The following is a 9,826-nucleotide window of genomic DNA, read 5'->3' as shown; positions in this document are numbered from 1 at the left end:
GTCGTGTCCGACTCTGTGCGACTCCATAGATGGCAGCCCACCAGGCTCCTCTGTCCATGGGATTCTCCAGGCAAGAGTACTGGAGTGGGTTGCCTTTGCCTTCTCCGATGGGAAGATGGGAGGGCTATAAAATTAAATTACTCTGCTTCCTATAAGGATAAAGAAATCATGGACTCTCCTAAAAGAGCACAGAATCCTGAACATATTCTAATCCAATTCCCACCTCCATTTGACTAATACGGAAATAAGGCACAGAGTTAACAATTTCCAAAACTTTCTCACTGAGCGGGCGACACAGAACCCACTGAACAATGCAAAGGCAGCTACCACGACATGACGAGGCTTCTAGGACATTCGGTCACACCTTCTGGACAACAACCCAGACCCTGGCGGGCTCGGATTCAACTGAACACAGAGCCCTCCTAACTTCTGGGCTGGAGGGTGCACCCACGTAATGTCCAGGGAAGGAGGCCTGGACAGTGGAGGGGAGGCTGAGGAGGAGGTGGGTGGGCACAGCAGTAAAGGCCCCATCATCAAGGTGCCCTGCACATCCCCATCATCCTTCAAGTCCCCTCATTCATCAGGACTCTATGCTTGTGACTGAGAGGGGTCTCTCCTTAACCAGCTGAATCAAAAGGCTGTGGACGTGGCATTAGGGCCCCAAGCTCCTGAGCAAACAAGGAAAAAGTACCTGGCGGTCTACACGCTGCCTACTGGAGCAGGGGTCAGTGAAGTAAACCCATAGAGATAAGCTCCAGGACAGCGTGTGGACCTGCTCCAGGGCTGAGCATGGGGATCTAGCTGGGCTGCTGTTGGACTCCAGCAGAGGGACCCCAGCCTTGGGCTTTTATGATTAGAGAAACACCAACACCTCTCCTGGCTTGGCAGAACTCTGGTCGTCTGCCCTACTCTTCCAGCTTAGCATTCAGAGTTGGGGGGCAGCCCAGGGTTGGGGTTCCAGCCTATGACTTGGCAGTGATCTGCTAAGATTGAACGTCTTCAGCATCCAAATGGAGCCAGCTTCTTGGAGCTCTGCAGGAGACCGGCGTCTCTGAAGCCAGCCTACCGAGAATAGCTAAACTAGGAACCAGCTGAATACATTAGTTCTCACTTCCCCAATTCCTTCTTCCTGTCAAAGGCAGCTTTCCTAACCTTAAACTTAACCACAGCACCCTGTGCTAAGGCCACTTAGCGTCTTCCCTCGCCAGCATGATAGAGTCAAACTGCTCAGCCTGGCATGTGAGGCTTCCTGCACCAGACCTCACCTTTCTGTGCAGGCTTACCCTCAGCACCCCCGTCTCCAAACGCACTGGGTCTGCGGCCTCCGTGGCTCCAGTGACGCGAGCCTTTCCCCATCCCTCTGGCCCTGTAAACTCGCAGACTCATCACCCCAGACGCCCTCGTGGAGAACGTCTGGCTCCTCCTCCTGAACTCCACGATCACTTTTGTCATTACACTAGGTAGTTGTTTCCATACCTGCCCAACCTGGAGGGCGCTCAGTCATGCCATCTGCAGAGGTGTCAGTGAATCGGGATGAAGGTCAGCAGCTGCATCCACCCCAGAGCTCAGGCTCCAGGCCCTTCTGCCCTGCCCATAGCCATAGATTCCAGATCTCACAGATGCTGAAACACTATCTTATATAAATCAAGTGATCTTTACCTGTTTCAAAGCTGAATACTGGATGAAAGGTGACACCTGCCACCTCCTCTGAAGAGTTAAATATTCTGATAAGAACCTCAGTATTCCCTCCACCTCGATGTGACTGAGGCCCCACTGCCAATTGGCAGCACACCCTGACAGTGCCCTGGGGCTCAGGAAAAAGGCTGATGCTCACACCTGCCCAGATACTGCACACGTCTCCCACTTGCTTCAGGCACGTGGGCCTTTAAAAGGAGGTCCCTCTTTAAGAAATTCTTTGTAGATACACCCCCACACCTTAAAGTCAGGGGCTGCAAATGACATTTACAAGGTGGCAACAGGTTGCTGGCCATCTCAAAGCACTCTACCCTTAAAGGAGATGTGACTATCGCAGTGAGTTGAAGTTCTTTGTTCTGAATACATACCCTGTTTTCAGTGTGGTTTCCTTGGCAGTTGATTGAGCGACTAATTGAATGCCCATTAATAGCTTCAAGAATGAAAGGAAATGTACTTTAAGGGAGCTCCATACTGGTACACAATTGCACCGACAAACTGTTTTCAAAATCTGACAAGAATCAGTTTCAAATAAAGGGTGACATTTAAACAACTAGAAACCTCAAGGGCCATGATTACACAGCCCCATTCATAAGCACCCTCCTGCTTGATGGCTTGTTGGCAAGTTCACCCTGCAGAAGCCTTCTCAGCTGCCCGAAGTAGGAAGTTCCTGGCTGTTCTCAGCTAAGCAGGCATCTGAATATGCTCTGCCAATCCTTTCCCAGTGTATTCTCAGGACCCAGAAGCCCCAGTCTTGTCTATGTCCATATATTTGCAGCCATTTTGAGATGCATCAGAACCTTAAAGAGACACTCTGGGGAAGTCTTATCACCAGTCCAGGCCAGGCCAAGGGACTTGTCACTAAAGGATGTCTATCCAAGTTAGCATGACCCACTTTAAGACAGAAATGACAGCTGTGCTCACTCCTCCATCACCAGACCATCTCTCAATGTGTAGGAAGCAAAAATTTCTTCTCTGAAGAACTTGCAGGTCTTTTCAGGATTTTCTCAGGCATCATTGTATCCCTACAAAGCAGTAAGTCACAGCAACAACTCCCATCTTCTAGTCAAGAAGCTTGACCTTGAAACAGTCCTTGATTCTCTAAAGAAGAAAGACCACAGAGAAGAGATGAAGGGCGACTTACCTGGTATCATCTCTGGGAAAATAGCAACTCCGCCCCGTCCTGCAGAGCCTCCTACTGAGCACCACCCCACCCCGTATCCCAGGACCCCACCTTGTTTGCTGACCTCACTGTCCCATCGCCGATTCAGCTCTGGGAACCTGGAATTCCTTTGGCCCACATCCAGCTCCAGATCAGCCCACATCCCATCTAGTCACATCTCAGCCCCACCCCTCAGCATGACTTGGTCAGGCCTTGGCCAAAGCTCTCTCTAGGGCTCCAGACTCAAGCATCTGACTGTCCATCTGCACATCCAAGACGGCCTCAAACACAGCATGCACACAGATAAACCAAAACCCCTCTCCATCACACTAAACAGACCAGACATATATCCACTTTCCCAAGTCTGGAACCTGGGACTCTTCTTTCCCTCTTCCACATCCAAGTCATCTTATCTGACACCCAAAAATCTTTCCAATTCATTCTCTCCTCTTCAAAACTACTTCTGCTTTGGGGGACTACCTCTATCCCCTGATACAATAATCCTGCTTATCCGTGTGATTCCAATAGGGTTGACCCCACCATTCTGATCTAGCAGTGGTCAAGGGACACAGGCCTGGATACAGAAAGTATTCCAGCTACTTGGTCACAGTCATTGGTTAAGGACTGAGCTATCAGAGTCCTCCCCAGAGGACCTCCCTGGTGATTCAGTGGTTAAGATTCGGCACTTTCCGTGCAGTGGGCCTGCGTTCAGTCCCTGGTCGGAGAACCACATGACATGTGGTATAGCCAACACAGTGCAGAACCTTAAAAAAAAACGAGCGAGCAGATCCTCTCCAGAGTTCTGATAGAGAGGGAGACGTTCCTTCCCTGGCAGGCCAGTTGTTCGGGCTCAGCACTTTCATTCAAGGTGGCAGATGCAAAGAAAGAGAAAAACGATGGAGAAAGATGTGGACCCCGGAATTCCTGCTGCTCAGGGCGAACCTGCCTACTGCAAAGGAGTGCAGGCTGCCAGGGTCCCTTCTCTGCAGCTGGACGTGCTAATGATACAGAGTAACCCCACTGTCGCCACCATAGAGCTCTTTACTGTGTACAAGCCAATCCACAAACATTGTCTCCCCAAAATGTTAGGGTTGACCAAGGTCCAGAACTCGGACTCCACATGCTTTTCACTTGCGTCTTCACAGTCTCACCGGTGGAGATAAAACCCCTGGGTTTCCGGGCGGGGCACACATTGCTGAGTTACCAGGATGAACTCTGCCTGCGATAATCAGACCATCTCCAGCTCTGGCATCTGTTCAGGCTGCAAGACACACACTGCACGTGACCTGTAGAATCCAGACTCGGAATTCTCCCAGGAACAATAGCTGAACCATATGAATGCCAGGCTTCACAAGGCAACTGGATACATCTGAACACCAGGCTTCACAAGGCAACTGGATACAGAAACAGGCCCTTGCTATCCTACCTAGGCCCCACAAAGCCAGTAATGACAGAAGGCCACCCCCAGGTTGAAATGTGCCCACTCAGCTAGGTGAAAGAGCCTGGCAATGAACATAGCAAGAAGAAGCCCTAGACCTGGCTAGATTGGCTTGGACCTGCCACTGAGCCTCAGAGACCCTTTGGAGACTTCCGTGTGCACTGTGGATAGAGGCAGATGCTCCGACTCTTCCAGAGGGACACTCTGCTGGCAAGTCAGCACCAGGGCCTTGATCTCCTTCTTGAAGTTGGTGTTGAGAAAGCCATAGATGAAAGGGTTGACACAGGTGGAGGCCATGGCAAGCAGGTGGCACACCAAAAAGATGAGGTTGCCGTGGCAAATGGGGATGGCCTCCTGGTACCAGTCCTCCAGGCTATTGAACACATGCAGGGGCAGCCAAAGAGCAGCAAAGGCAGCCACCATCGCCACAAGGGTCCCGTTGATCCGCTGCACCCGCCAAGCCCGCGAGCTACAGCTGCCCTTGCGGAATGCCCGCCCCTGATTCCTCAGGCGCTGGTAGATGCGGACATAGCAGACCAGGATGAGGGCCAGTGGAATGCAATACTGGAAGAGCAGTAGGAAGGTGGTGTAGATGATGCGGTGATGGTCCAGCGGCCAAGACTCAGTACAGACCACTTTATCTGCCAGAAACTCCACAGCCTTGGAGTGGTTCTTATGAAAGACATTCTCTAGGATGCTGTTGGCCAGGAATGGCAGGGAGAGGAAGCAAGCAATGAGCCAGATGACCACAATCCCCAGGTAGGCCTGGGTGACACTGGGTTTCCAGCCTGTTGGGTTGATGATGAGCTGATGCCTCTCCAGAGCCACAAGGACAAGGGAGAGGATGGAGACTGTCACTGACATACACTGGATAAAGGTGGATATCTTGCAAAGGACCTCGCCAAAGACCCAGTAGTCCATGATGGTGTAGATAGCCGTGAGTGGCTGGCAGATGAGGCACATGAGGAAGTCGGAGAAGGCCAGGTTGGCAATGAGCAGGCTGGTCACATTGGCCCTCTCCTTCTGCCTGATAGTCACACATACCAGGCAGAGGTTGCCCAGGACCCCTACAATGGTCTCGATGCTGTAGGAGGTGACGATGAAGACCATGGGGTCCACGGAATCCTGGCAGTGGTCAGAGAAGTTGTATGGAGTGTGCAGTGAAGCTGACTTGCTCCTGTTTTGACCCTGAGGGGATCCTAGGAACAGCAAGGCCAAGAAGTGAGAGGTGTTCATGGTGGACAGGAGAGTTCAGGAGATTCAAGGATGATGCCTGCAAAGCAAAGACAAATGGCACTTAGGGATACCACCCCCTGTGTGGGATCCGGGGGAGAGTGGGGGCTAGGTAGAGAGCTTCATGGCTGCTTCCTTCCCAAGCCCGAGACCTGGAGAACCTGAGATTCAGAGACGTAAAGCAACTTGCCCAAAGTCAATTAGCCCACACAGCTAATAAGCAGTGGGGCCCAGATACAAACCCAGGTCTGTCTGACATCAGAACCTGTTCCATAGACTCCCTTTGACCTCAGGGTTCGAGGCTATTTTGATGACGAAGAAATTGAAATTTTGTATGCAGAGTTCGGGGACAGAATTATTTAGGGAGCACGGGTAGAAATCCCCTTATCACACTGTATGCAAACAGAAATAGCAATACATTCTTCAATGCCCTCAGGTCCTTCCATTGGACCCTATGCCCTTTAAAAAAAAGTATTTATTTACTTCACTGCGCTGGGTCATAGTTGCAGCACAAGGGATCTTTGATATTCACCGTGGCATGTGAACTCTTAGCTGAGGCATGTGGGATCTAGTTCACTGACCAGGGGTCCAATTCAAGCCTCCTGTATTGAGAGCATGGAGTCTTAGGCATCCGACCACCAGGGATGTCCCCACATTCCCTTTAGGACAGATCCAGAACCTCAGGGCTTGACATGAAGTGTGCCTTCCTGGTCTCAGCCCCTACCTACTCTGCCAGCCTTGTTTCTCAGTGACATATGGCAATACTGAAGACTGCCAGGTATGCCGAAGACTAGGTCTTCAGTACACCAGCTCGCTCCTCCTGACCCAGTACATACACATCAGGCCAAGGTCAAGGGCTGCCCACTAACTACCCTATGGGTCCCCTCCATGCCTATGCTTAAGCCACAGCTTGTAGCTCCCAGAAACTGGCCTGGTCCACACTTCCATGTCAGCCTGGTCCTTTTCCTCTGGTGCCTCAACACAAAGGACTCTCTGCCAAGACCTAATTGGAATTTGGACCTCAGAACCTCCAAGTGGCAATGCCAACAACAGATGCTTCGATGTGGTGTGCCATCATGTCACCACACACCGTCAGAGTTCCCTTCCTCGTGACTTCTCTAGTCATCACTAATCCCACAAGCAGTTCTCAGCCTTAAGGAGACCAGAATCACTCCAGGAGCAGATCAAAAGCACAGATTCCAGAGTCCCTCACCAGGAAATGCAGTTAAGTGAGTACAGGATGGGGCCAAAGAATGTGTACTTTAACAAGTGAACCATATGATTCCGATCACATGGTCCTTGGACCCCATTTCAATAATCACTATTTAGAAAGGGCCCTATTCAGATATTCTTTAGGGCCTTTATAATGATTACGTCTATCTATGAACTGTTCACATATAAATGTTCTTCATGATCAAATGCTAAGTTAGAGGCAGTTTTTACAGGGGATAACCAAAATTAACCAAAGGTCAGTAAAAGCTATAATATCTGTCAGCTATCGTAAATGTCACTTACTATAAATTTAATTTGACTTAGAAAGATGAATCACATTTGGCCATGGAAAGATTGTCATGAATTCAAAGGCAGTTTATAGTTTAGTTATTTCAGTTACCCAATCCCAGAGACAAGAGAATTTTTCTTCTGGTTTTTTTAAACTTTTTTTTAATATTTATTCATTTGGCTGTGGCGCATGGGATCCTTGATCTTCATTGCAGCTGTGGGATCTAGAATGGGGGCACTGAAGGCAGCAGTGAAGATCCGCTCGGCTTGCAGCCCCCTTCTCGAAGAATCGCTAAAGAGTAACACAAGGGATGGTCACCAGTGAGCCAGGAAATTCCACACCAGTCCCTGCTGACTAGACCACATGGACGCCTGGACCTAAACCAACCCTTCTGCACAACATCTGGGACTGGGGCAGAGGAGGGAAGTGCTAGGGCTGGGGAAGCAACAACATGGGAAGGAGATCTTTGGGGAACCAAGAAAGGAGCAGAATTACCAGATGGCCCTTGCATCTTTCTCCAGAGCTGCAGACTGGAATGAAACTACCCCCTAAGGGCCCACCCAAGAAAGACCCTCTGTGCGCAGGAACTGAGGATTTCCAGAAGCGGACTCCAGGGGTGAGGCAGCAATCATTCAAACCCTGAGCCCCAGGTCAGCACGAAAGTTAGATTCCTTCTGCAGAAAGTGCACAGAGGCAGTAGGGAGAAGGCAGTGGCAGTGGGCATGCAGAGGCAATTCTGGTCTGAGTTTGGTCCTGCAGACACCTGGAAGACCCAAGTAGCCTCCAGGGCGGTACCTGGATGGGACCTGGGGAGAGAATGGGACAACTGAACCTGCCATGCCCAGAAGAGCAGAAAGGGGAATTTGGAAAGACAAGCAGGAGACAGAAGGCAGGAACCAATCTTGGAAAGAGCCCAAAGAGCGGTGGGTGGTCTTGCCTTACTGTGGAGGGCACATGCTTTGCTGGGAGACAGGGCAGAAGGGACAGACATCAACCTTCACTCAGCTTTGGGCTCAAGACATCTTCCTGAGCATTAATCCAAACCCTAGCCATGGGAGAAAGGCTCTATTAGGCTGAACCATATGAAATCCCCAGTATCCAACTATTTTCAATCTGCAAAGACAGCAAAACCATATGACTGGATTTTATACAGCTCCATTTCAAAGAGGACACTGAGGCCCAGTTAGATGAAAGGAAGCTGCCCAAGGTCCTCAGAGTCTGTGAGTGGCAAAGCTGAACTAGAACCTTGGCTAGTCTGCTTCTGAAGGCCGTGGCACCAGGCCATGCCAGACAGATTTTTTAGAAAGGAGGAAGGGAAGTCTGTGCTAAAGTAGGAGGTGAGCTGATGTGGGGCAGGAGAAATGGCAGAGGCAGATGAGCAGGTGAGCACCCTGCAGTGCCAAGGTATGGCTCAGCAAAGCGACAAGATGCCCCAGCTGGGGTGGCATTGCCCAGGGTCCCCTGGCCTTGGGCCCCAGCACATTGGCTCAGACCCCTCCACCTCCCCAGCCGCTTCAAGGCTATCCCAGCCTCTCCAGCCCTTCATCCTTCCCAAGCAGACCCAGGCTTGGAGTTCCTAGTGGAATGACACTCTTAGAGCTGTCTCCTTCCCAATGCAGTTTGGAACCTCAGAGGCCCCTCCTGAGGGCGAACACAAGAGCACAAGCTTCCGGGGACGAGATGTGGGCCTGCAGGGCTATCACCAGGCAAGTGGCCATCAGTGCTGGTTTTCACCTGGATCACCTTGAAGTAATCATACCCAGTAATCACCAGGGCTTCTGAGTTGCGACCACACTGACCACTTCAAGAATTTCTGGGTGGTTTAGAATTCCCCCAAAGGACCGCACACCAAGACTGTCTCTCACTTCCCAATGCATTCCTCGGAGAGGCCCAGTGAGGACCAGGAGGCCTCAAATCTTCCAGGTGCACCCCCGAGGGTGGTGATTCTGGGAGGGGTAGGGCGGACTGTAATGCAAAATCAGTGGAATAGTGTCTCCAGGCTTACCTCCCAAGCAGCTCTCCTGATGGGGGGGGGGGGGCGGGGGGGGACCACCTGCAACCCCCAGGGGAGCCCTCCCAGACTGCAGCCTGCCTTCCCAGCCGTCAGATGAAAACTAATGGAAAAGACAAATAATATAATCTTCTCAGGAGGTAAGAATGGAGACAAGGATGTCTGCTTTGTTTCCTGAAATTTCAGCAAACAGCTCCTGTCTCCTAAAGCCCGCGGCGCCCACACTTGCCACGCACCTCTTACCTCCTTTGCCTGCAGCGCGCAGAGAACGCCGAGGCTGTGGGAGCCCAAATCCGCCCCAGTGGCAGGGTCCCCGCACCCGCGCTGACTGCGGCGCTCCGAGCCTCGGGCTCTGTAAAGCCCACCGGGCGCCTGGCGGAGGCAGCGGGCGGCTTCCCGGGGGCCCCTCCGGCCCCGGCCCCTTCCTCCCTCGGAACCCACGGAGCGCATCCACGGGCTGGTGCCGGCCTCACCTGCTCCGGCAACCCGGCGCTCTCTCTGCTTGCGGAGCGGAGCCGCCCTGCCAGTTCACCCGCACGCCCGGCTCCCTCCCGCGCCGCCGCCGCCGCCAGCCCCCGCCCAGTCTGCCGCCCCGCGCCGCCCACGAGGACGCTCCAGCCGCCGCGGGGGACCCGGGCGTCTGCCCCGGGGCCGCGCCCGCGAGCCTTCCCATCTGCCCGCAGCTGCAGCCAGACAAACCTGCCTTCTCCACGCCCACCCCCGCCCAGGCCAGCGGGCTGGAACTGTTGTTCCCTCTGAGCTTCAGTGCCCTCATCCATGGAACGGGCA

At 52.4% G+C, this 9,826-nt stretch overlaps 1 protein-coding gene across 2 annotated transcripts; it reads right to left on the bottom strand.

Annotated features, from left to right (window-relative positions):
- Nucleotides 1-3,879: 3,879 nt before the first annotated feature.
- On the bottom strand, nt 3,880-9,595 carry LOC138430199 (neuropeptide Y receptor type 4-2). 2 transcript variants are annotated; one of them, XM_069572214.1, is made up of 2 exons: nt 9,511-9,595; nt 3,880-5,565 (listed from the first exon to the last, which is right to left on the bottom strand). In XM_069572214.1, the coding sequence occupies exon 2, from the start codon at nt 5,526-5,528 to the stop codon at nt 4,395-4,397; it is 1,134 nt and encodes a 377-aa protein (XP_069428315.1). In that variant the 5' UTR covers nt 5,529-5,565; nt 9,511-9,595; the 3' UTR covers nt 3,880-4,394. The 2 variants fall into 2 exon arrangements, with proteins under 2 accessions (XP_069428315.1, XP_069428314.1); XM_069572213.1 differs by having other exon boundaries at nt 9,281-9,571.
- Between the last annotated feature and the right edge of the window lie 231 nt (nt 9,596-9,826).

The sequence above is a fragment of the Ovis canadensis genome, chromosome 25, assembly GCF_042477335.2.
Source record: "Ovis canadensis isolate MfBH-ARS-UI-01 breed Bighorn chromosome 25, ARS-UI_OviCan_v2, whole genome shotgun sequence".
Classification (NCBI taxonomy): domain Eukaryota; kingdom Metazoa; phylum Chordata; class Mammalia; order Artiodactyla; family Bovidae; genus Ovis; species Ovis canadensis.
The sequence above is the reverse complement of the archived record's forward strand: the minus strand, read 5'-3'. Positions and strand labels throughout refer to the sequence as shown.

Coding starts and splice junctions, on each gene's coding strand:
- LOC138430199 (XM_069572214.1), bottom strand. CDS start 5,528: ATGAACACCTCTCACTTCTTGGCCTTGCTGTTCCTAGGATCCCCTCAG.